At 42.4% G+C, this 27591-nt stretch overlaps 1 protein-coding gene across 1 annotated transcript; it reads right to left on the bottom strand.

The window, feature by feature from the left end:
- Positions 1-2821: 2821 nt before the first annotated feature.
- hykk.2 (hydroxylysine kinase, tandem duplicate 2) lies at positions 2822-26514 on the bottom strand. Its single transcript, XM_037770822.1, has 5 exons — positions 26184-26514; positions 23889-24197; positions 5401-5543; positions 4023-4197; positions 2822-3843 (listed from the first exon to the last, which is right to left on the bottom strand). Exons 2-5 carry the CDS (start codon positions 24190-24192, stop codon positions 3401-3403), a joined length of 1065 nt encoding a protein of 354 aa, XP_037626750.1. The 5' UTR covers positions 24193-24197; positions 26184-26514; the 3' UTR covers positions 2822-3400.
- Between the last annotated feature and the right edge of the window lie 1077 nt (positions 26515-27591).

The raw sequence follows: 27591 nt of genomic DNA, 5'->3' as shown, positions 1-27591 counted from the left end.
AGACCTTAACAAGAGCAGTCTCAGTGCTGTGGTTTCGTCGAAAACCTGACTGGAAGACATCAAAAGAGTTGTTTAGTGCCAGAAAGCTATTTAATTTTTGAAAAACTGTTTTTTCAATTATTTTAGACAAGAATGGAAGATTTGATATCGGTCTGTAATTATTTACTATTGATGAGTCCAGATTGTTCTTTTTGAGGAGTGGTTTGATGACAGCAGTTTTCAGGGCCTGTGGGAACACTCCTGAAACAAGAGATGTATTAACCATCTGTAAAAGCTCTGAGACCATACAATCTGATACTTTTTTGAAAAGGCCTGTTGGCAGAATGTCAAGGCAGCATGAGGAGGATTTTAGATGTTGTATGATTTCCTCCAGGTATGTCTGATTTATTGGATAAAACTGTGTCATGGTATTTGCACCAGGTTTAAGTGGACGCAGGGGAAACAAACATCCTGTACCTGCTATGGAGGAAGTGACTGCTTGTCTGATTTTGTGAATTTTTTCTGTAAAAAAGGAAGCAAATTCATTGCAGGCCCTGGAGGATAAAAGTTCAGAGGCTACTGACACAGGAGGGTTTGTTAGCCTGTCGACAGTAGCAAACAGGGCACGTGCATTGTTATTGTTTTTGGTGATGATGTCAGAGAAGAAGGACCGCCTTGCATTTTTCAGTTCTGAATTATAAATGCAAAGTCTCTCTTTATAGATGTCATAATGAACTTGTAGATTTGTTTTCCGCCACTGGCGTTCAGCTTTTCGACACTCTCTTTTTCATTTCTTACCAACATGGTATTTCTCCATGGAGATTTTTTCTTACCAGAGACAATCTTCACCGTGGTGGGTGCAATGGTATCAATAACATTTGTCATTTTAGAATTGAAATTATCTACAAGCTCATTGACAGAGGTCCAGGGGAGGGTGGGTGTGGAAGAGAAAGCCTGAACAAATTGATCACTGGTATTTTCAGTGATATACCTTTTTGTGATTACCTCTGTCTTATCATTCCTGTGCACAGGAAGAGTACTCTCAAAGAATACACATGAATGATCAGACAGAGCAACATCCATCACTACAACCTTGGAAATGTTCAGGCCCTTTGATATGATTAAGTCCAAAGTGTGTCCCCTATTGTGTGTGGGCTCTGTCACATGCTGACTCATTCCATAGTTATCAAGAACCTGACACAGTTCTTTGGCCCCTCTGTCCTGTTGGTTGTCAACATGGATGTTAAAATCACCAACAATGACTACACAGTCAAAGTCAACACAAATTACAGACAGCAGTTCAGTAAAATCATCAAAAAAGTTTGCACAGTATTTAGGTGGCCTGTAGATATTGAGAAACAAAGCTCGAGAAGAGGAGTTCAGCTGAAGAGCGACATATTCAAAAGAAGCAAAATGTCCATAAGATATCTGTTTGCATTGGAGAGAATCATTAAACAATATGGCAACTCCACCTCCTTTCTTATGCATTCTAGCTTCGCTCATAAAACTAAAGTTGGGAGGAGTTGACTCGATAAGAACAGCTGCACTGTTATTTTGGTCTAACCAAGTTTCAGTTAAAAACATAAAATCAAGCTTGTGCTCAATAATAAAATCATTGATTAAAAAACTTTTTCCTGCCAAAGACCTGACGTTTAACAGGGCTAGCTTTAATGTGCTAGAAGCATTATTATTATTTTTTGGGACATGGTTTGGCTGGCAAGGAATCAATGCTAAATTTGATAAATTAGCAAAATCAGTAAAAATCTTCCTGTTTCTTTGCAGATTCACCATTCTTTTTTCTACTACTTATTAGAACTGAGATAGAAGAAGCTAAGACAATACTCAAAATAATACAAATCTATAATCTAAACAAATTTGCAAAATTCTAATGAGTCTGCATGTGACATAGGAAGGGGAGCCAAATTTGAGTCAGCCAGTTATGGCTTTTTGCAGGTGAAATTAAGTGTGCTGTACAGCATACATTAATGTAGTGATTGCATTTAATGTTTGCAATAGAGAAAACAAATGAATTAGTAAAGATATCATGAAAGAGGGTTCATGCAGTATGTAGTTACAGGCACGTTGGCTGTGTCCGAAATCACGTTCACTCAGTCGCTCTACTCCCAATACACAAATACGGGGAAGTACCGGAAGTAAACACAAGCTGTCCTAAGAGGTGTCCAATTTTATACTTTTACCTTTATTTTCTATATAACGTTACTTTTGACAACAATGTCTAGGAGTTCAGGAAGAACTTGAGCAGTTCTCAGCTGCCTAACGTTAGCACTGCTAACACTGCTGAGATACCGTTAGCGGGCTAAAGGCACCGTCTAGGAGCTGCGGTGGTTCCACAGAATAAATGAACTCAATCCACTACCTGTGGCGTTATTGTGAAATATACGTTAGTTGCTCTAACTAGGGCGACCTAATGACCACAAAGAAAACATCATTAGTCAGTCGGCATCACAAACAGAACACGTACAAAGTGTCTGCTAACCGTGTTCACTGGTGTCAAACAGCCGAATGTGTTGCAGCTGCGTCCTCATAAAAACCTTCCATTTCACTTTAATCAGTTTTAAATACATACTCATCTGTGTTTATTAGGCGATCTACGCCAACCATTTACTAAAGTTACTACGACCACGGATGCATTCAGCTGAACCACAAAGTCATCAGTTAAGAGTTAGAAGACACGGACTTGCCACTGCAGCGATGGCGGCACCGCTAGATGGTGAAACACACAAAGCGGTTGCCGGATTCGTCTATAATAGACAATAGTTTACTCTATAGTGAGCAGTAAACTGAGACTTAATGTGTGAGTGTAATGCATGAATGGAGACAATTAGGCTGATGTGCTTTTATTAAACCACCTCTGGCTTTGTCAAATATGTAATCAAATTAATTCAATGTCCAACCAAGTGGCTTATAAACATACAGAGGAGCACCAAAGTCCACAAGTCCACTGGAGTAAAGAAACCCTCATGACTTTAGGCACTTATTAAACATGATTCTGTTTCTTAAATGTAATGATTGGTCAGTTAGGGTTGACAGAAATAACCCTTCACGATGAATTACTCCCTTTACAGCACGTTTCCCTGAAGGCTTTCTTTCCCTTTCTCTGTTATGTTGTTGAATGTGCATAGCTTTTATAGTACATGATCCATTGTTACTATAGAGTATAGTAATAAGTATATAGCATAGTATATCAATACATCCTTTTGCTACCTTACCAATCTCTGATTCAGACACACTGCAGTATTCCTACTGCAATATGAGTCAAATGATGTGTTGCGTTTTTAATGTAAAAACACAATTCATTGTTTTTAACTGATGAGCTCAAAATTATACTTGATATGGACAAAAGGTTGGAAAAATGGAATCACTCTATTGTGAGTTTTGAATGGCTTTCCTAACATATCTCTCACTTTCTGTCACTGAATTGAGCAGCACTCTGAAACCACACCTCCTGCACCTGCTCCTTTCCAAGCTTCCAGAGCTCATCGAGAATGTGGACGCCGTTCCTGGCTGAAATCATCACATAATCTGCGTTTTCCGGATGCAAGGTCACAGAGTGACGGGCTAAAACCAACGACTGGCAGAGGCGGGACAGTACCAGCAAATACAGACAATCTTTCTCTGCCTTGTTGAGGGGAAGGACACTTTCCCAGCCCGCGAGGATGGGTCCACCCACCTCTATGGGTTTAGGGTGCTCCAACATCATGTACATGATGGCGATGGCGAGCTCATAGATGAAGTAGCCGCTGTTCATGTCCCCAAAGTCAAGGATGCCAGAAATCCTGTGGCCGCCGTTCTCATCAGGTTGTACAAGCACATTGAGGTCATTGAAGTCGCCATGGTTAATGCCTTAGAAAACGAAGAAATCAAATTATGTTTATGGGAATGCATTATCACTCATGTACTCAGTGACATATCCAATCTCTGCTGACAGAGTACAAGCTGCCAATGAGCTGTGTCAAGGCAAGTGAGTGGAAGAATGTTTGTACTTCTAACTCCCTAATCCTAAAAGGAAATATCATACTCACACTTGCGGAAATGGTTAGGGACCACAGAGGTCTTGTACTGATGAATGACAGACTTCACAACCTCCTCAAGAGGATCTCCATCTAATACATGGATGAATTCTTCCAGGCGGGGAATACTTGACAGGCTCCATAGGAACTTCTCTCTCTGCAGTATGCTGAGTTTAGGATGCTCCATCTGGGGAAAAAAAACAAGAACAATAATTACAGAGAAGTGAAAGGTGGAAGAAAAAGTACAAGACAGAAGTAAACATATAAGTAAAAAATGTTTACTTTGCAAAGATAGCACTTCAAGATGTCCAGATTCATGCTCAATGAGCAGTGAAGGGCTAATGCTTTATACGTCTGAATTAGATTCTAAAATAATACAAACATGAATACATGAATGAAGTAGCATAGTGAAGTGGTTAGTAAATTCATGACTAAAGAACTCCAAATCAAAACAACATCAGTAGTGGGAGATGGAGCCCAAACGATTTATCGGTCTGTACATTTTTTATCGGTTCAAAATCTACCTTGAAGGGAGATTTGTCAAGTATTTAATACTCTTATCAACATGGGAATGGTCAACTATGCTTTTTTATGCAAATGTATGTATATATTTATTATTAGAAATCAATTAACAATACAAAAGAATAACAAATATTGTCTAAGAACCCTCACAGGTACTGCATTTAGCATACAAATGTATGCTCAAATCACAACATGGCAAACTCAAACCAGGCAACAACAGCTGTCAGTGTGTCAGTGTGCTGACTTGACTATGACTTTCCTCAAACTGCATGTGATTATCATAAAGTGGGCACGTCTGTAAAGGGGAGACTCGTGGGTACCCATAGAACCTATTTTCATTCACATATCTTGAGGTCAGAGGTCAAGGGAGCCCTCTGAAAATGTCCATGACAGTTTTTCTTTGCCAAAATTTAGCGCAAGTTTGGAGCGTTATTTAACCTCCTTTGCAACAAGCTAGTATGACATAAGATAAGATATTTCTTTATTAGTCCCGCAGTGGGGTAAGTTACAAGTATATTCAATGGTTTCTTTAGGTTTTCGAGTTTCATATGACGCCAATATCTTCACTCTAGCTTTAAAACTGACCCTGTCACAACCTCTGAAAGATAGATCACTATAATGGTTAATGACATTACTGGGGTTAAAACGATTTGGTGTTATTTGCCAAGTTTTTTACTCCCCAATATCAGAATCGGATCCAAAAATCTCGTACAGGTCGGGCTCTAGTGGGAGATACTGTATTGTCACTTAAGACAATTTCATAAAACAATCTTAAAGTTTTGTCTCACAGTTCAGGAATTCAGATTTGATGGTATCGATGGTACAAAGTAAATGTTCTAAAAGTTTCACAGGGGTGTTACCGTTATACCTCTTGTAGGCTTTTGTCCATTCTCGCTGCTATCTTGCCGGTTTCATACAGCAACTGTGGTGTTAAAGGAACCTTGGAAATAGTGACTCCAGGCAAATAAGTCAGCAGCCTCACTAGGTACCGCTGACAGCCATAGCCGCAATCTGCCAAAGGTAAAGACAGGATTAGTGTTAAATACATTGCCCAAGCTCTTAGCCCTCATAAAGCATGACCTGTATGTTGTGGCCTTGCTCAGAGGCACGCTTATCATGACTAGAGTGGGGAAGTAGTAATGTTGCTGAGGTCTGCTGTATTGCAAAAGATTGAAGGTAAATGTGATGTTTTGCCTTGAGGCAGGGCGTGTTAGTGTACCTACTCAACTGCTCAAGTTCCACAGCGGAGCTCAACACGTCTCTCTCGCTGAAACAGCATCGACCACAGGGCCAATTTCATCTACTCAGCATGTGTACACACTCAGACATGCAAACTGATGTATGGAAGCAAATAAGAGACATATGTATTTCAATTTTAACGACCACTGAATACTGAATATTGAAATCCAAACACCACTCTCTTTTCACCTCTCTGAAATTAAAATATGAAAGTTCTTGTTTTGCAATTTCAGAAGCTGAATTTGAATATATTTTTTCAATGTTCACAGATTCAGATAAAAAAATTCAAGTTTCAGAATAAAAAAAATAGATGAAAGTTGAGTTAAAGGAGATTGGCCAAAATCAAATCCAAAAATTAAAGTTGAAGAATGTCAAATAGCAACATCTGGGCTACCCTGAACAGGATAGGCAATCAAGCCTCAGGCTCTGGACGACTTAAGACAAGTTCACACTACACGACTTTCCAAGTCGTCAGATCGCTGTATTGTTCACTTTACACAACTTGCTGTTTTGTAATCGTGAGTCTTTAAGTTGTTTTTGTTTTCACACTACATGACTGACCAACAACAGGGGGGGTCACACACTACAAGATCTTTCCCCCGGGAGGAATCCCGATGAGGTCTCCAAACTACCTTTTGTCGCGAAAACACAAGCAGGAAATACACGGTAAATGACGTGATACCATATGCGAGACACATTGCTGATGTTGTTGTTGTCACGTATTCACAAAATAGCCTGTTTCCACTGGTTTCCGCACTCTTCTTTTACTATTTATTCCTTTAGGTGCAACAACAACTTTGCTCCATATTGCAAATGCAGCACATACAGTAAGTTCCTTTTGTTACAGGCGACCCCAGCTCCACCAGGTTTCCCCTCAACCCGTGTCTCACGCTCTCATTTGCTGTAGCTCGTGGCCGGAGTCCTCGACAGGTCCAGATATTTAGCTAGATATCTGGAATGTGTCGCGTCTTTGAGCAGTTCACACATGACGCTCAAGCGCCGCTGTGCGAGCAGCAGCCCATTGCCGATTTGCCTCTGATCTCTGGCTTTTTGAGCTCCAAAAACTGTCAGGGAGCAGACAATCAGGGCTAAAGTCGTGTAGTGTGAACTCGGCATTACCAGAGTCCTGTCATTCTCCCTGGTAATCATCTTTTGGGTTTCAAATTTTGAGTCGCTTTCTGGCAGACCGTGCTCTGATTCGATTGCATTCAGGCCTGATTGCTCATCCTGTCCTAGGTAGCCCGGACATTTTTGAATCTGAATTTGACCAATCGAATTTGAATAACCTGAATCTATTCTTTTTTTTTTTTATTATGAACTTGAATTTTTCAATCTGAATTTGTGAACACTGAAAAAAATATGTTTTGATTCCAAAAAGGTGAATTAAGAACAAATAAATTCAGATACATGGTTTTCAAAGTAAAATAGGCTATTTCAATGCTATGAATTCAAGGGTGTTTAAAGGCCCAGTATGTCATACATTTACTGTAATGAATTATAAAATTACTATGGTTTGTCATTAGAGATTAAGGAAACATGCTGAATTGAAATACTGGCTTCTCAGACGACAATGCTACAGCCAGCATGTTCTCTTTTGAAATTTCAATTCTGGTCTGAAACGTCTGTTTTTGTTTTGGATCTGTGTGATCCTGTCCACTGCCCATTTCAACACCCCGTTGTCACATATGAAATAAGTTGGCACGCAGACAAAGCCTTCTGCAGCCATGGAAGAAAAAAACTGCATCAACAGAGATGACATAACGTTAGATTCTATCCGACCTTAAAAAGCCTCGGCACATCTCTCTGTGGTCCGTGTGCAGCCTGGTTATCAAGGCAGCGAGTATTTGACACACAGCTGGTGAAGTGATTCCCACTACTGCTGCTGGCCAGAGGCTAATGCGGCCGTGTCTAGAAGGTAACCATTAAACTGCGAAAACGAACGCTGCTATCAGTCACACCGGAGGAGCAGACAGACCATGGCTCCAATGTTTTGAATTTGGACTGCTGTCACCCATTGTAAACACTAGCTGTCAGGGCAACATATTACTCCTTTAAATATCAATATGAAGTATTCGGTAGTGTTGGATTTATTATGTACAAAAGTGCTTACTATGATCTACAATAACCTGACTGTCGGATTTGTTATGAATAGAGTGAATTGTGGGGAAAGAGAGGAGAGGGAGGTGCTGTTCTTCTTTTTCAAGGCCAAAGGGAGGAAGGAGTCAGAAGGAGATAACAGAAGAAGAAGACATGCAGCAGAAACATCACGTGCCATAAGCTCATGAATATTAATATTGTGTAAACCATGAATAGGCTGGATCAGGGATAGCTCGGGGTTCAGACTTCACGAACTGACCCATGCACTGTATGTTGTCAGGGACATATTAACCAGCACGTAACTGGGCCTTGACCTCTCGGAGGTAGAAGGCCAGTTCCTTCAATTGGTGACCCCGACGTGATCTTCGGCATTGAGAAGCGTGTCCAAAGGACGGACAGACCGGCGAGAGAGAGAAAGGGATCCCTGAAATCTTAAAGGTGAGCAGAACCTGTTTTATCGAACTCTGCATATTGGCTTACTCTAAATTATCTCTCTTGTTGTGCTGAATCTCCTTTGTAGTGATAAATGTTGCAGAAGTAAAGACTTTCTCAATTAAAGCTGCCCTTTTGGTAAATCCAAGAGGAGGAAAGCTGAATTAAAGCTGCCCTTTTGGTAAATCCAAGAGGAGGAAAGCTGAATTAAAGCTGCCCTTTTGGTAAATCCAAGAGGAGGAAAGCTGAATTAAAGCTGCCCTTTTGGTAAATCCAAGAGGAGGAAAGCTGAATTGAAGCTGCCCTTTTGGTAAATCCAAAAGGAGGAAAGCTGAATTAAAGCTGCCTTTTTAGTAGAACTAAAAGGAGGAAAGCTGAATTAATTTAGGGGAGCAAGCTGCCCTTTTGGTAAAGACTAAGAGGAGGAAAGCTGCCCGTTTAGTAATAAAACTGTATGAGTGTACATTAATAACTAGTATTCAGAGGAAAATTAAAACTTACTGTTGATACTGGGCCAACATCGCTGGAACATCAAAGTGTCCAGTAGAAGCTTATGTTGGTAGGATCACAGCGAGGGGCATAGCGACCCATTTACTCTGAATCTAGTTACTGTCATAAACTGAATAAACCTGTGTGAAATAGTACTGGACAGAATGGACGGAGAATTTGACAAAGACTGTGAGGAACGGGGTGGCTGTGGGCCTCCCCGTTTATCATTTGGACAGCAATGGGCTAAAGTCAGGACCAATGTAATCTGTACATTTGATCCCAAGACTAGAAATAAAGAGACTGAAGACCTAGATGAGTGGTATAACATGACAGTGAAGGAAGGGCATTTTCCAGCCACGGGAAGTGAAGCCAAATTTATGCCAGTAATGAGAGCATTAATACAGGTGGTTCATAGAAAGCTGCTGCAAGCAAGAGAAGACAAAGAAAAGGGAAATATGTTTGTAAGGAGGAAATTGAGGAAGGAAGAAGACGAGTTGGCAAGTATATTGGTAAAATATAATGTGATACAGATGGCTGCACTATCAGCCTTAGGCAGCCAGACGAAAGCCACCCACGCAAAAACCGCTGAAGCAAAACCACTAGTGAAACCCTCACCCAGTCCTAGCGCACCCCCACCACCAAACCCACATACTAGCCAGCCGCCACATTACATGTCCCTCCATCAGCAGTACCCACCTGGCCCACATCACAACCCCCCTCCTTATCCTCCTCCTACCCCTAGTCCGGTACCAACCCCACAGGACAGTGATTATACAAACGAAGTTATGGCACCATTGTTTCAAGTGTTAGGTGGTACTTTGGAATTAGAAGAGGAAATAGAAAGAGAACAAGGAGCAGGTTCAGCCTCAGAGGCGGGTAGTGGGTCTGATGTAGCCAGAGAAATAGACAGGCTAAGGGAAGAACTGAGAGATCAGGCTGAACAGTTCAGGTTAAGACAAGCCTTGTTACCACCAGACTTGCGTAATAGAGACGTAAAAAGGAGAGCTCAACCTACCCCTAAACCCCACACAGAGAGTCCAGACATAAGTGATTGGATACAGAGAGACACAGAGACATCCCGTGCAGAGTATCAGGATGTTCCCACTAGTGGAGAGGTAGATGAGGACACTGATGACGAGGATGGTGGAGCAGTAGAGGAGAGTGATGAGGATGAAGATAAAAACATTCCTGTCACTATAGAGGGAACCATGAGAACGCACTCCAAAAGAGGGATACATTGGAGACGGGAGGGTGGGGACGAAGAGGCGACACCATATACACCCCCCAAAACTAGGTCACGTAAAGTTTATGGAAAGTACGAAGACAAAGGTGACAAACAGAGGAGTCAGTGTGTTGGCATGTTTCCCATTGTGGCCAAAAGCAACGGTAGAGACGAGTATCAGCCGTTCACTTTAGGTGACATTCAAGCACTGAGTGAGCTCCTCCCAGGAATTCAAGAGGGAGGGGGAGTGTGGCTCACGAGCCTGTACAACAAGACCCGAGGGAAGACTTTAGCTACGGGTGATCTCAGGGCTATTTTGGGTTTCTCGGTTTCGGACTGGGCACTGAAAGAATTAGAAGCAGCGGCCGGAACAGTCCAGGTGTCAGATAGAAGCCCCCTTAACCCCTATGCTACCTCCTACGGTAATGCTATTAGACAAAAGTATCCCATACCAGCGGGCAAGCTCCACAGCTTGGTGTTTAAGATTAAGAACGGGGAGAGTGGACGCACGTTCATAGAAAGAGCAAAGACAGAGTGGGCGGGGGCTACGGGGGTGAACCCAGATAAAGAATCACAGCAGTCTCTGTTCAGAATAGCTCTGTTAAAACATGCTCCGGAAGGAGTTAAGAGAAAGATGCAAGAGAATCCAGATATGGCAGGGGCAAAATCATCAAGATGGGAAACACATTTCTGCCATCATCAGGATGCAGAAACCAAGGAGGAGGAAGAGGAAAATGAGTCATTAAAAGAGATGGTAGCTCAGTTGACTAAATTACAGTTGGCAGATGCACGGACTCGTGCGACAGATAAAAAAAAAGGGAGGGAAAGAAAAAGATACCCAGATGGCTCAAAATGTAGCACCAGCTCCAGCCCCGCCACAGAATCCTGATCCACTGCAGGGCCAGCCACAGGCTACATATCCACCCCAGTATCATGTGCCTTTTCAGCAGCCCTCATATCAGCGGCCCCCTTATCATGAAGGACGGAATAGAAGCAGAGGGAGAGGAGGAGGAAGCAGGGGGAGGGGGTATGCCCAACCAAGAGGAGGCAGTTGTTACATCTGCGGAAGCCCGGATCACTGGGCACGTGACTGTCTTCAGAAACAACAACAGCAGATGAGAGGGCCTCCACAGCAGTCATATCAGCCAACAATACAGACTCCACCAAACCAACAGCTAGCTCCAATGCAGGCATACAGCGGGTACTCTGCGCAGGGACCTCCACCTGGTCCATATACACCAGGAATGTTCCCATAGGGGTGCCCGACGGAGATGGAGGGACAGGGGCTGGCAGAGCCCTGTCTCCAGTTGACAGTGAACGGAAAACGAAGATGGTTCATGGTGGATACGGGAGCACGTTACTCCACCTTAGCTGAACCTATGTGTTCCCTTTCCTCTCACTATGTTTCCGTTTTGGGATTTTCCGGCACTGAACAAAGACTGCCTTTTACTGTTCCCCTTCCTGTCCGGCTTGGGAGACAGGTGATGGAGCACCCCTTTTTGTATGCACCTGATTGTCCACGTGATCTCCTGGGAAGAGATGTTTTGGCAGCACTGGGGGCTTCTGTACATTGTTCACCAGAAGCTGTGATAGTGAGTTTCCCCGGAGGAGAAGAAATGGTGTGCTCCTCGCCCTCCAGTGCTGATCGCATGTGCATGTTGAGTCCTGATACCTCACCTGATGCCCCACCACCCTGTGCGGACATATATTGGGCCCTGCTAGCCGACAGAAACCCTCTGATTGACTTTTACAACATGTGGCAACCATGGATTAGGGCTCTACACCCTTACCTCCCTGTTCCCGATCCTCTCCACTGCACTCTGAATTATGACAGAAATAATGATCTTATGTATCAAGATGAGTTCCAACAGAACCTGTTAGATACAACCTGGGGGATAGGAGTAAGAGATGTTTATATAGCACCAGCAGGAGTAGCAGCCGCAGTAAAATTAACCCCAGCACAAGAACAATGGTATCGCATGTCAGAAGAAGCTGTTCCCCATGTGTCCCTAGCCATAGCTCCAAAACATCAGGCTAAAGACTTAGGCCCCATGGTTAAAGCAGCAGTCGCTCTGACAGACTGGGTTCCCACTTCCCTTTTGGGGGTTTCAATCTCACCATCCTCTAACATATATAGACTCTCCTTTTACAATGCAGTGTCAGGTCTTTGCAAACATGAGTTACTAACACGCCACCACGGTAGGGAGATGTTAGATGGTGAAGGAGCCACTTCCATGTTGGCAGCTCTCCCTTCCTCACTGTGGTCTACGGGCCCCTTTGATGTTGGCAGGTGCAGCATGGAACCGGTAACTTTCGAGATGAAGACTTACTGCCCTATCTGGAGACCTCAGTATAAGCATAAAGTGGAAGCAGCCCAGGGTATCTCTCCTACGATTGAAGGACTGATAAAGGCGGGAGTATTAAGAAAATCTTACTCTCAGTGGAACACTCCCATTTTGCCAGTAATCAAACCCTCCGGCTCATACAGAATGGCTCATGATTTAAGAGCCATCAATGACCTGGTTTTGACTCCTGTTACACCAGTACCGAACCCCCACTCTGCTCTCTCGATGCTCACCCCAGCCCATACATCTTTCACATGTATAGATTTGGCTAACGCCTTCTTTTGCCTGCCCTTAGCAGATCATTTACAGGACATTTTCTCATTTACATATGAAGGCCAAAGGCTGACATATAACGTGTTACCACAGGGGTTTATACTCTCCCCCTCTATTTTTAATGAAACTTTGAGAAATCACTTGGCCGGCCTTGAACTCCCTGAGGGGTGTTTTATTGTACAATATGTAGATGACTTGTTAGTGGCCGCACCCTCGGCTGAGGTATGCCTGTCACTAACTCATGCATTGTTATTGAGGTTACATAACTACGGTTACAAAGTCTCAAAGGAAAAACTTCAGTGTTGCCGCACACAAGTTTCGTTCCTAGGTAGAATGGTGTCAGCAAAGGGCACCGCAATGTCTCCAGCTCATCGTGACTCAATACTCCACCATCCGAAACCACAGACAGTAAAAGAGATGTTATCATTCTTAGGGCTGACTGGGTATTCAAGACAATACATCCCTAACTATGCAGGCGACACTCAGTTACTCAGACAAATGGTAACCATGGCTGGAATGAGAAATCTCACCGCTAAGTTAGAATGGTCTACAGAGGCCGAGGAGGTGTTTATCCGCCTCAAGCAGGAAATGGCAGAGGCCGCAGCACTCGCTCTCCCAGATTACTCTCAACCATTCCATCTGGATGTCTCAGAGCAGCTTAGTACAGCTCATGGTGTCTTATATCAGAAACACAGAGGAGATAGGAATGTATTGTACTATTGTAGCATTTTGCTAGACACACAAGAACAGAGAGCCAGCCTGTAAAAAAGGCCATGCCTCTGCGCATGCCTCCCCCTACTATCTCCTGTTTGTGAGCATGCGCTGTACATGTGCCACCAGTGTGAATGTCTCCTCCTCCAATCACCTGTGCCCGATCATGCGCTGGGCATGTGTCACCAGTGTGCCTGCACTGAACTGGCTCCCCAATACAGCAGGGCAGAGTGAAACACAGTTAATGAGAGGACAGTTGGACTTTTGGACATTCCTTTTTCGTGTGCGTCCATGAAAAATGTGAGTTGTGTTATGTTTAATGTATGTTTTATTATTAGACTGGCATAATAATAATTAGTAAATCTGTATTTAAGCCTTTTTCTTTGTAAAATGCCTGTGTTATTTTAGGCTCACTTTTGTTGCTAATGTTTATACACTAGTAGTTCTAATCACTCTGTACTGTTGTGTTTTTGTTGTTACAGACCACACGGAAACCATTGTTTTGTTTACTTTATCTGCTGATATAAACAGCCATTACCATACACTTGGACTGCATCTCTTATTCATCTGACATCACACCTGAGCACTAAATAGTGTCCTGACCCGACACCCTGAAGCGTTTGCTGCCACACTTACGGATTTCTAATAACACACACATTCTATCATACACAGCCCCTGTGTCAGATATGCAGCTGCTCTGGCAAAAATTGTAGACAAAGTAGGTCATATAGTCATGCACCATCCTCTACAGATTCTGACCTCTCACAGTACTGTAACATATGTCACCTCCTCCTGTTTCACTCTCACCCCCCTCAGACAGACCAAGATCTTACAAGTACTCTCGAAACCACACATCTCCTTTGTACATGAGGGCTGTAATATGGCTGACAACATGACCGATGGCAAGAAGCACTTCTGTGCAGAGAAATCGCTGCCCTTTGTAAAACTAAGGCTGGACTTAGAAAACTCCCCTTTAACGGAAACTGACCTTAGCTTATTAACAGATGGTCGCTGTTTCCGTCATCCCACCGAAGGGTTAAAAGCAGGTTATGCTGTGGTGTCTATGAATACAGCAAAAGAGGAACCATGTACTCTCGATCACGGTCCTCTTGATGGGAAACAATCTGCTCAGGCAGCAGAACTTACGGCTGTAGTTTGTGCTCTGCGGTTAGCGGAAGGGAAGGCAGTGAATATTTTCACAGACTCTGCGTATGTGTGCAATGCAATTCACAGAGATATGTCTGGCTGGGTGCAAGCGGGTTTTAAGACTAGTCAGAATAAACCTATGGCTCATGAGGAGTTGATGAAAGAGTTGTTGGAAGCAATCCAGTTACCACAGAGGGTAGCTGTGATCAAAGTGAAAGGACACAGTCAGGGCACTGACTTAGAGAGTATAGGAAACGAAGCAGCTGATGCAGCCGCTAAAAAGGCGGCAGGGTATTTACCTACTATGATGGTCATGACCACAGCAGATCTCGGTTCTGAGATAACTGATTTCTCCATCATACAAGCTCAGGAATCTGCCACAGCAGCAGAACGAACCATCTGGGAAGATAAGGGAGCTATAGAACAGTTTGATGGTATATGGTATAACGGAGATCAAATAGTTATGCCCCCCTGTTGGATGTCCTCAATACTGACTCAGACTCATGGACTTGACCATAAAAGCCACAAACAGATGTTACGAGATCTCCGCCACTGGTGGATTCCCCGGAAACATGCTACTATAACTGACTTCTTGACTAAGTGTGACGTATGTAGTACATGTAACATCAGACCTACCATCACTCCTAGGGCAGGAAAACATCCTTCTCCCACTGCCCCGGGACAGGAAATCTTTATGGATTTCACAGATATGGGAGTAAGGGCTGGGGGGAAAAGATTCCTCCTAGTAATTGTGGACGCATTTTCACGTTGGGTTGAGGCCTACCCTACGGGAAAAGAGGACGCAAAATCAGTCATTAAATGTCTGGTGAATGAGTACATTCCGAAACATGGGTTTCCTAAATTGATCAGGTCAGATAATGGTTCACATTTCAAAAATAAAGACCTGCAATCTGTTGAAAAGGCTCTGGGACTAAAACACAAATTTGGCACTGTGTACCACCCTGAATCGCAAGGAAAGGTTGAACGTGCTAATCAGACCATCAAGCTAAAGCTGCTAAAAATCGTTCGCACAACTAAGCTTCCTTGGACTGAAGCCCTGCCCATTGCACTGATAGGCATCAGAGCCTCGGTCAATCGGTCAACGGGACTCACACCATTTGAGCTTACGTGTGGCCGACCTTTCCCAGGGCCGTCCCAAAATCCCTCTCCCCTTCCTGACCTCGGTTACAGACCATACTATTTGAAGGTTAATGCTCTTGTGTCAGCTCTCTCCTATACAGGTGACAAACCTGTCACCCCCTGTCACAGAGGACGTTCCAGGACCTGACCCCGGACCCCCGGAACACCTTTGGTTGAAGGTGTTAAAGAGGAAGTGGTCGGAGCCACGTTGGACAGGCCCACACAAGGTTCTGGCCAGAACTGCAACAGCTGTGCAGCTCGCAGGAAAAGGACTCAACTGGTGGCACCTAACACAGTGCTCCAGCAGCAGGACAGGACCTGAAGCAGAGGAGGCAGCCCCACAAGGAGCCCAGGCTACGTGAAAAGAGGGTCACGTATAATTTTTTATTTTTCATATACTGTATAAACTGTGACTGTGATGAGATACACATAAGGGAAAGAAGGTTACAAGGTCTTGCCTGTATTTACAGTTAAATCAGGCTAACATGGTTGTTTAGGTGGACTCATCTAGGTGGTTTTTGAAAAACATTATATATCACATTGTATTAAAACTTGTTGCTTAGAATAAATGCTAAAATAGATAAAAAGAGGAACCAGGGGTGGGGAGAATCCACCAGAGAGAAATTTCACTTCCTTTCCCAAACCAGTATAAAATAGGATCACCCAGATAAAAGTTTTTCAGTTGCGCGCAGGAAAACAAACTAGAAGCATCATGCAGTACGGCAAACTGCTAGTAGCGTTTGCTGTAGCATTTGTGTTTACCTCTCTTGTCCTCGTTCTTCTGTACAAACTTTCTTCATGTGATTTGTCATGTATTTTAAATGTTTTAGGGAATGTGAGAGAAAATACCATGACCCTTGTGTAGAGTTTGTGTACTCAGATAAATCTGAATAACCTGGGAAAGCACAGACTGTACTAGTTTAGATACATTACTTATCATCCTCGCCTCTGCACTCTGCTAAAACTGGCTAATCACAAGTAACTCTTTAACAATAGACAATGCTTTCACTCAGAAGCAGGGTGGAAGGAGTGGGCTACAAGGGGGGGAAGGCTAAACCAAGATTATAAAGAATGATGTAGTGAGGTAGCTTCCCTAATGAATATAAACTAGCTGACCAAATAGCTGCAGGTTTTGAAAACATACCTATAATAAGTGCTCTGATCCCTATCACTCCTAACAAAAATGTTGACCGCATTAACTACATCCACTATAATGTTCTCCGTTTGACTAATCTAACCCGTGATGCAATTGCCGGACTAGCTGAACAAATGGCTCCTACGTCACTGATGGTGATCCAAAATAGAATGGCATTAGATATGCTGCTGGCAGAGAAAGGCGGTGTATGCTCAATGTTCCAAGACTCATGTTGTATTTTCATCCCTAACAATACAGCGCCGGACGGGACTGTAACTAAGGCGCTAGAGGGGCTCCGGACGCTGTCTGAATCCATGCACGATGACTCAGGTATCAACAGCCCCATTCACGACTGGTTAGACCGTACCTTTGGGAAATGGAAGTCCATGGTGGTATCTCTATTCTCCTCAATCCTAGCTGTGTGTACATGCTTAGTATTATGCGGTTGTTGCTGTATTCCTTGTATTCGCCACCTCACTGAGCGTGTGATCATTTCTGCTGTGCAACGAAAGCATCCGGATGCACCTCCTTCTTATCAGATGGCCATGTTCCAAGCGGAGAGACAGGGTCTCCTGGAAATGGTGGGGGATAGTGAAGATGTTGATCCTGAAGAGGTTGTGTGATGATGCTTATAATTAATACATCTGTACGTAACATTATCTATGCTTATAATAAATATATCTGTATGTAACATTATCTGTAGGTGAACTTAGTTAAGTTCAAAAGAGGGTCTGTTGGATTTATTATGTACAAAAGTGCTTACTATGATCTACAATAACCTGACTGTCGGATTTGTTATGAATAGAGTGAATTGTGGGGAAAGAGAGGAGAGGGAGGTGCTGTTCTTCTTTTTCAAGGCCAAAGGGAGGAAGGAGTCAGAAGGAGATAACAGAAGAAGAAGACATGCAGCAGAAACATCACGTGCCATAAGCTCATGAATATTAATATTGTGTAAACCATGAATAGGCTGGATCAGGGATAGCTCGGGGTTCAGACTTCACGAACTGACCCATGCACTGTATGTTGTCAGGGACATATTAACCAGCACGTAACTGGGCCTTGACCTCTCGGAGGTAGAAGGCCAGTTCCTTCAGTAGCTGTTCAAATTCAAACACTTACGTACGTCTTGTATTTGCTTCCATACTAATGATGTATAATATGAAGAATCGTGTAGATTTGTTCATGTTAAACGTCAAATTGAATTGAAACTGACAGATCTTTACTGCTCTTCCTCCTGTGCAGACGCTTCGCTGAGTTGCTCTTCGCTTTGCTTTCTTTTTATCATTGCTATGCTTATCTTTCGCTACTAAATTTTTGGAAAACGGGTCCTGGATACTTACAAATCACTGGGAGTTTAATTTATGAAAGAAACTGAAGGCTACCACTATTTTAAAAACTGTTTTACTTTGTGAGCGTGGCCTATCAGCAGCACAAGCCTGTACTATAGTGAACGGGAGCGAGGTGCTTGGCTAAAGCTAATCAGCAGCAAGATGCCTCCCTTCTCCACGGATGACTACTACAAACTTCTACAGAAGATAGCAGTGCTGGAAACAAAGATTATCCGGCTCGAAGTGAATGCGGAGGTGAATGGACTATGTGGGAATGAAACCACTCTACCACTGACTCAAAACAGTGAACTGGAACAGGCTAATAGAAAGCTAATTAGCACCAACAAGACCACCAAGAATCAAGAAGGGGGCAATAAATCGACTAGTAGTCCTCCCTGGAACGCTCTTGGTGCAAAGCCAAAGCGTAAATCATGTCCCTGGGAAATGGGAGGAAAACTTACAGGCAGAACCCAGCACCCTCAGATATATGATGCGACCGGCTGGCCTGCATTAGCATCCGAGCATAGTGCCTCATCAACCCCTGTACAAAGTAAGGTCCAACCGTGGACAACTGTGAAAGGAAGGATGAGTAACAAACCTCCCCAACAAAGAAGTTTGCAACTGGAGAACAGATTTGCTCCACTGTTGCAGGACCCTGGATCTCGATCTGATGCCCTGGATAATCTCAACTCTTCACACAGCAGGGTAAGAACCAAAAGCAACTCTGAAGGTAAAAGGCTACAGGGAAAGCTAACAACTGGGCCTCAAACTCAAACTCTGATTGTGGGTGATGCTGCTGTTAAAGATGTGAAAAGCATGTGGAGTAAAGACATCAAAGTACTCTGTTTTCCCAAAGATATGGTCTCTGATCTGGCAGAAAGAATCCTGGATATTGTGACTGCACACCCAAATGTGAAAAATGTGGTATTGCACATTGGGTCGAATGATGTTGTGAAGCAACAGTCTGAAGTGCTGAAACGGGACTTTACTGGTCTGCTAAACACGGTCAGCTCTGTGAATGCTCAGGTGTTTATCAGTGGACCCCTGCCGCCAATCAGAAGAGGAGTCGAGAGATTCAGCAGGTTGCTGGGACTGAACACATGGCTTTCAACAGCATGCAAATCCCACTCAGTGCATTTTATTGACAATTTTAACTTTTTTTGGGACCGCAGACATCTCTTCAAGGCAGATGGACTCTGCCTAAACAAGTCAGGAGTAAAATTGTTCAACTCCAACCTATTCTACTTACTGCGTCATTCATCTGTTCCCTCTGCCAAGGACGCGAGACAAGAGGAATCACCACTGGAGGAAGACACAACACAATGTGCCAGGGGACCTCAAGGAGAATCATTTCACCCCCCACCACAAGCCAGCCCTGGGATACAGCAGAGACAAGAGGAGGCGTCCTCATCCTCGCTTATCACCCTTTCTCCCTCCTCCCCCCTCTTGGAGTTCACTGACCACATGAAGGAGCTGGTCAATGCTGGAACTAAACTTACTCCCCGCCCTACACCCATTTTCTCTCCCATGATCCCCCCACGAGGTCGACCTCGAACAACTTTGGCACTATCTCCACAAGCACGACACCTACCACCTCCATCCCCTCCACAATGGAATCAGCCTCTGTCTCCGCAGTCTGATAAGGATGTTCCTTTACAAAATGTTGCAAGCACAGATTGATATGTGCTGGGTCCAGGCTTCAAGGCTAATGATACACGTGACTGTTTCCAGGAAAAGCTGGGGCCCTGTGTGATGAGAGCTTCTTCTATCTCAGTTCTAATAAGTAGTAGAAAAAGAATGGTGAATCTGCAAAGAAACAGGAAGATTTTTACTGATTTTGCTAATTTATCAAATTTAGCATTGATTCCTTGCCAGCCAAACCATGTCCCAAAAAATAATAATAATGCTTCTAGCACATTAAAGCTAGCCCTGTTAAACGTCAGGTCTTTGGCAGGAAAAAGTTTTTTAATCAATGATTTTATTATTGAGCACAAGCTTGATTTTATGTTTTTAACTGAAACTTGGTTAGACCAAAATAACAGTGCAGCTGTTCTTATCGAGTCAACTCCTCCCAACTTTAGTTTTATGAGCGAAGCTAGAATGCATAAGAAAGGAGGTGGAGTTGCCATATTGTTTAATGATTCTCTCCAATGCAAACAGATATCTTATGGACATTTTGCTTCTTTTGAATATGTCGCTCTTCAGCTGAACTCCTCTTCTCGAGCTTTGTTTCTCAATATCTACAGGCCACCTAAATACTGTGCAAACTTTTTTGATGATTTTACTGAACTGCTGTCTGTAATTTGTGTTGACTTTGACTGTGTAGTCATTGTTGGTGATTTTAACATCCATGTTGACAACCAACAGGACAGAGGGGCCAAAGAACTGTGTCAGGTTCTTGATAACTATGGAATGAGTCAGCATGTGACAGAGCCCACACACAATAGGGGACACACTTTGGACTTAATCATATCAAAGGGCCTGAACATTTCCAAGGTTGTAGTGATGGATGTTGCTCTGTCTGATCATTCATGTGTATTCTTTGAGAGTACTCTTCCTGTGCACAGGAATGATAAGACAGAGGTAATCACAAAAAGGTATATCACTGAAAATACCAGTGATCAATTTGTTCAGGCTTTCTCTTCCACACCCACCCTCCCCTGGACCTCTGTCAATGAGCTTGTAGATAATTTCAATTCTAAAATGACAAATGTTATTGATACCATTGCACCCACCACGGTGAAGATTGTCTCTGGTAAGAAAAAATCTCCATGGAGAAATACCATGTTGGTAAGAAATGAAAAAAGAGAGTGTCGAAAAGCTGAACGCCAGTGGCGGAAAACAAATCTACAAGTTCATTATGACATCTATAAAGAGAGACTTTGCATTTATAATTCAGAACTGAAAAATGCAAGGCGGTCCTTCTTCTCTGACATCATCACCAAAAACAATAACAATGCACGTGCCCTGTTTGCTACTGTCGACAGGCTAACAAACCCTCCTGTGTCAGTAGCCTCTGAACTTTTATCCTCCAGGGCCTGCAATGAATTTGCTTCCTTTTTTACAGAAAAAATTCACAAAATCAGACAAGCAGTCACTTCCTCCATAGCAGGTACAGGATGTTTGTTTCCACTGCGTCCACTTAAACCTGGTGCAAATACCATGACACAGTTTTATCCAATAAATCAGACATACCTGGAGGAAATCATACAACATCTAAAATCCTCCTCATGCTGCCTTGACATTCTGCCAACAGGCCTTTTCAAAAAAGTATCAGATTGTATGGTCTCAGAGCTTTTACAGATGGTTAATACATCTCTTGTTTCAGGAGTGTTCCCACAGGCCCTGAAAACTGCTGTCATCAAACCACTCCTCAAAAAGAACAATCTGGACTCATCAATAGTAAATAATTACAGACCGATATCAAATCTTCCATTCTTGTCTAAAATAATTGAAAAAAACAGTTTTTCAAAAATTAAATAGCTTTCTGGCACTAAACAACTCTTTTGATGTCTTCCAGTCAGGTTTTCGACGAAACCACAGCACTGAGACTGCTCTTGTTAAGGTCTTCAATGACATCCGATTGAACACAGACAGTGGTAGAACTACGGTTTTAGTTTTACTGGATCTCAGTGCTGCATTCGACACGGTTGACCATAATATATTACTAGACCGACTGGAAAACTGGGTGGGTATTTCTGGCATAGCACTCAGCTGGTTTAAATCCTACCTAAAAGACAGGGACTTCTTTGTGTCTATAGGTAATTGCAAATCTGAGCTGAACAAAATCACATGCGGAGTTCCCCAAGGCTCCATCTTGGGGCCTCTTTTGTTTAACATCTACATGCTCCCACTGGGTCAGATTTTTGAGAACAACAAAATAAATTACCATAACTATGCAGACGACACACAAATTTACATAACTCTATCACCAGGAGACTACAGTCCAATACAAGCACTGAGTGAGTGCATTGAACAAGTCAATAATTGGATGTGCCAGAATTTTCTTCAGCTGAACAAAGACAAAACTGAGGTTGTAGTTTTTGGAGCCAAAAAAGAAAGATTAAAGGTTAGTGCTCACCTACAATCTGTGATGTTAAAAAGCTCAGACCAAGCCAGAAACCTTGGTGTAGTCATGGACTCAGACCTGAGCTTTAACAGCCATATTAAGACAATTACAAAGACAGCCTTCTATCACCTGAAGAATATAAGAAGAATTAGAGGACTGATGTCTCAGCAGGATTTGGAAAAACTAGTACATGCATTTATCTTCAGCCGACTTGACTACTGTAACGGCGTCTTTACCGGTCTTCCTAAAAAATCGATCAGACAGCTGCAGCTGATTCAGAACGTTGCTGCTAGAGTCCTCACTAAGACCAAGAAAGTGGATCACATCAGTCCAGTTCTGAAGTCTCTACACTGGCTGCCTGTCTCTCAGAGAATTGATTTCAAAATACTGCTGCTGGTTTACAAAGCACTAAATGGTTTAGGGCCAAAATACATTTCTGATCTTCTGCTGTGTTATGAACCATCCAGACCTCTCAGGTCATCTGGATCAGGTCTGCTTAGTGTCCCCAGAGTCAGAACTAAACATGCAGAAGCAGCATTCAGTTTTTATGCACCAAATATCTGGAACAAGCTCCCAGAAACCTGCAGGACCGCTCCAACTCTCACTTCTTTTAAAACAAAGCTTAAAACTTTCCTGTTTGCGGGTGCCTTTCATTCTGACACTGCACTATAACTTTTACTCTTTTGAGTTTTATGCAATTTTAGCTTCTATCCTAGCTTTTATTTTTAGCTTGTTTTTATTTTCTAATCTTTAATGTTTTAATGTTTTTATGTTTTTATAACTGTTTTAATTATTTCTTAATGTTCTTTTGCATTTTGTCGCAATGTTCTTGAATGTTTCTGCAAAGCACTTTGAATTGCCCTGTTGTTGAAATGTGCTATACAAATAAAGCTGCCTTGCCTTGCCTTCTACAAACCTCTGTGAATATATGCTTGTGGTACAAGAACAGGTACACACATGCATTTACTAGGCCTGCCCCCTCTTGGTCAGTTAGTCGACTAAAGAAATCTTAGTCGATGCAGACCAAATAAGACAGATTAGTCAATTAGTCATATGTTATGCTTTTTTTCATGCTGATTAACTTATTTCCAAGATACTTGTGAGCACATCTCATTAACACAAGATTTAAAGTGGTGCTTTTGTGGAGAAACTCCGTATTATAGATCTCACGTATGAGTGAATTTCTTTGGTCGAGGACAGCCCTTGAATTTACCCCTCAAGGATCGGTGATGATCATCACAGTGCTGAAAAGGATTGCAATGAAAACCAAACAGCAGCACTTTTGTTTCTAAACATGAATGAACCTGAATTATGAACATTATGAATATGATTGTTTATGATTGCATGACTTATTTTTATGCAAAGGTCATTGTTTAATAACATACAGTATGCATTTAAAGGCAGCTGCAGTACTGTATGTGTGTATGTAAAAGCTGTGCAAGAAGGAATAAGGCCCAGCCTGAGAACAGTCAAGAAACTCATCTAAAGCATGTGGGAAAGAAGTCATAAAAAAATGCCAATGGTTAGAGAAGCTACCTGCATTATGGAGCTATACTTATCTGCTTCTACTGCTTCTGGTATTTAAAAAAAAATCCTCCTCTAGCCAAGCCTCCATCATTCACATGCACAATGCATGCATACATTCTTTTATTTCAAAGCTAACTCCCACATATTTCAGAGTTTCAGATGACCTTATTCCTCAGGTCTGACTTGTGTGACTGGTCTCATACCTATTTCTTCCAGACTCATGAGCTGTCCTGAGGCGGTGGGCAGGGCCGTTTGGGCAGGAAGTCCATTCTGGTGCAGGAAGGACATGGCGTACGTCTGCATCTCAATCAGGGAGGGGTTCTTACTGTCTTGTGAGTTCATTATCTTCAGGAGGTACTCGCCTCCCTCGACAGGCGCCACGTAGAAGTTCTGGTCATCGTAGCTCGGCAGAGAGCGGATTTCTGAAGGCGTCAGCCTGAAGAGCCTCTTCACCATCTCAACCACCTGAGAGTGACTGAAGTTGGGCTTGGCATTCTTCACTGACATTATTGCTGATGAATGAAAACAACATGCTATCACAAAAACAACATTGCTTGCAGAAATCTGTGAAACAAAAGCATCATAGTAACCTAGAGTAAATTTCTAATAATTTAAAAGGAGGGTCCATCTACGTTCTTTTCCATGGAAACGCCCACGCAGCCGTTGCAAAAAGCAGTGATGTAGGTTACCGAAGTAAGCTAACCGAAGCTCATCAATAAGGTTATGAATAATGTGAACGCTAGCACTAGCTGAGTCAAAGTTGGCTGTGCTAAGTTTGGAAATAACTGAAAGGGTTGGTTCGGATGTTTTGAAGTGGGGTTGTATGTACAGTATACTGCAAGGTAAAATGATTGCTTCTGTGAATGTAGTCTGGTGGTTATGAAGAGAGCCATATAAAGGATTCAGTTCCCCGTCGGAAAGGGCTGTCTGATGGCGAGGTAGAGCGGCCGACGGGAGCAACAGAAAAACTTATTTTAGCCACCTAAAAAGCTGTTGTATCGCTGTCTTCAAAGCAACCAGACCCCATTCACAAAAATAGTAATTTTACCTTGCAGAACACTGGAGTTGCTTTTCTACCGCTTCATCAATCGGTTAGTTTGTTTGTGTTATTGTGTGACTTTTGGATCCGAAGTAACATGGCATCCACAGCAGCACATTGCTTAGCTTCAGTACTTCTGCCTGTTTATCCAAACTGGGAGCATGCCAAGCCAACCGCTATCTAAGTTACTGTACGTAACGTTAATACTGACTATAAGGATATATATATATATATATATATACTGTACATGTAGCAACATCCTCATGCAGAAACCTACGTCAGGTCACGTGAGAATTTTGTTTTAGAAGGGCTTCAGAATAATGGCATTTTGACGCTAAACCATACATACTTTAACCCAAATTTAAATGTTCGGATTTGAGTACATACGAAAAACCACTGTGAAGCTAAAGAATGATATAAAAAACTCAAAAGTGAGCATTGCTCACATACCCCCCACCCGCTCACTGCTTGACCCCTACTAAAGTACGGCCAAAGGTTTTGCCCTTTTGGAACTAATGGAATTAGTCTATTGAGCACAATATAGCTTGTTATTAGCCAAGGGGCACCCTGGACTTCTAACCCATAAAAGGCACAAGTACACCACGCTGTCAACCATCATACCAAATTTGAAGTTCCTAAGTTAAATAGTTTCCGAGTTCTGCTCCGGAAATGAAACGGACGGACGGACACGCGGCGCGCTATATACCCCCAACTACGTTGTCGCGGGGGTATAATTAATAAATAAATAAATAAATAAATACATAAATAAATAATGGACCCACCCTTTAAAGTTCAAATTTTAGTCTCAACTGCCAAAAAGTGTATTACAGCAAATTGCATGCCTCTTTAGGAATCATTAAATATTGCCATTACGTGATTATTGTTTATTCATAACTATTGTTGTGATAGTGATGAAGACTGTTTTTCTAATTTTTCTTTTCTAATTCACCTTCCTAAAAGTCCTACTACGCCTAATAGTAAATTAATCAAATTAACAATTTCAATATTCGATGACTGATTTATCGAATAAAAATCACTCACATTAGCAAAGTCCATCTTCTCCAATGTGATTTTGCAGTTTTTCTTTGTGTTTTTGGCAAAGAAGTGAATAAAACATGACCTCTTGGACTCTGGGAGCCTGTGATGGCCAATCTGTGCCTCATGTTCTGATACACTGTGTCTAAATAATGAATCACTGAATCAGAAAAATGATACTTGGTTGGCCCAACTTCCTAAAGTTTGAACTTCATTCAAAAATAACTAGCGCACACACTGGGGATGCTATTTCCACATGCACTGATCATTATTTATGAAACATTTAGTGTTTTCTTCCGCAAATACTTCTGGAAATCACGCAGATGAGGCTGAACAAGAAGAAGTGACTCTTGTAAATTGAAACTAAACACTGCATGAGATAACGGTGTGCTAGCTGCATGACATATCAACAGACATGACTCACCTGTCGTAAAGCTATCTCACGCTGTGTCAAGTCACCAGGTGGATGAGAGGTTACGTTGTGTCCCTGCGAGGTCTTTCACTGAACTCTGGACAGGACAGGAGCATGAGGAGGTACAGGACTGTAGGAACATCTATCAACATCCGCTGGGATTTTTCAAAATAAAAGAATGTACTGTAGTGTTTAGCAAAAACACGAAGCGGGATTATACTGTATTCGAAACCGCCTACTACATACTACTAACCAACGCAGTATGCAGTATACAGTACATACTCAGTAGTATGCAGTATACACTACATACTCAGTAGTATGCAGTATACAGTACATACTCAGTAGTATGCAGTATACACTACATACTCAGTAGTATGCAGTATACAGTGCATACTCAGTAGTATGCAGTATACAGTGCATACTCAGTAGTATGCAGTATACACTACATACTCAGTAGTATGCAGTATACAGTGCATACTCAGTAGTATGCAGTATACAGTACATACTCAGTAGTATGCAGTATACACTACATACTCAGTAGTATGCAGTATACACTACATACTCAGTAGTATGCAGTATACAGTGCATACTCAGTAGTATGCAGTATACAGTGCATACTCAGTAGTATGCAGTATACACTACATACTCAGTAGTATGCAGTATACACTACATACTCAGTAGTATGCAGTATACACTACATACTCAGTAGTATGCAGTATACAGTGCATACTCAGTAGTATGCAGTATACAGTGCATACTCAGTAGTATGCAGTATACAGTGCATACTCAGTAGTATGCAGTATACACTACATACTCAGTAGTATGCAGTATACACTACATACTCAGTAGTATGCAGTATACAGTACATACTCAGTAGTATGCAGTATACACTGCATACTCAGTAGTATGCAGTATACACTACATACTCAGTAGTATGCAGTATACAGTACATACTCAGTAGTATGCAGTATACAGTGCATACTCAGTAGTATGCAGTATACACTACATACTCAGTAGTATGCAGTATACACTACATACTCAGTAGTATGCAGTATACACTGCATACTCAGTAGTATGCAGTATACACTACATACTCAGTAGTATGCAGTATACAGTACATACTCAGTAGTATGCAGTATACAGTGCATACTCAGTAGTATGCAGTATACACTACATACTCAGTAGTATGCAGTATACACTACATACTCAGTAGTATGCAGTATACACTACATACTCAGTAGTATGCAGTATACAGTGCATACTCAGTAGTATGCAGTATACACTACATACTCAGTAGTATGCAGTATACAGTGCATACTCAGTAGTATGCAGTATACAGTACATACTCAGTAGTATGCAGTATACAGTGCATACTCAGTAGTATGCAGTATACAGTACATACTCAGTAGTATGCAGTATA

The sequence above is a fragment of the Sebastes umbrosus genome, chromosome 5 (assembly GCF_015220745.1).
Source record: "Sebastes umbrosus isolate fSebUmb1 chromosome 5, fSebUmb1.pri, whole genome shotgun sequence".
Taxonomy (NCBI): domain Eukaryota; kingdom Metazoa; phylum Chordata; class Actinopteri; order Perciformes; family Sebastidae; genus Sebastes; species Sebastes umbrosus.
Note: the sequence above shows the minus strand (reverse complement) of the source record. Positions and strands in the feature narration are given on the sequence as shown.

Excerpts from the sequence above, each read along its gene's own strand:
- hykk.2 (XM_037770822.1), bottom strand. The coding sequence starts at position 24,192 with ATGTCAGTGAAGAATGCCAAGCCCAACTTCAGTCACTCTCAGGTGGTT. Across the intron at positions 5,544-23,888 it reads CATGAGTCTGGAAGAAATAG|ATTGCGGCTATGGCTGTCAG; the intron begins GTATGAGACCAG and ends TACCTTTGGCAG. Across the intron at positions 4,198-5,400 it reads TGGACAAAAGCCTACAAGAG|ATGGAGCATCCTAAACTCAG; the intron begins GTATAACGGTAA and ends TTTTTTCCCCAG.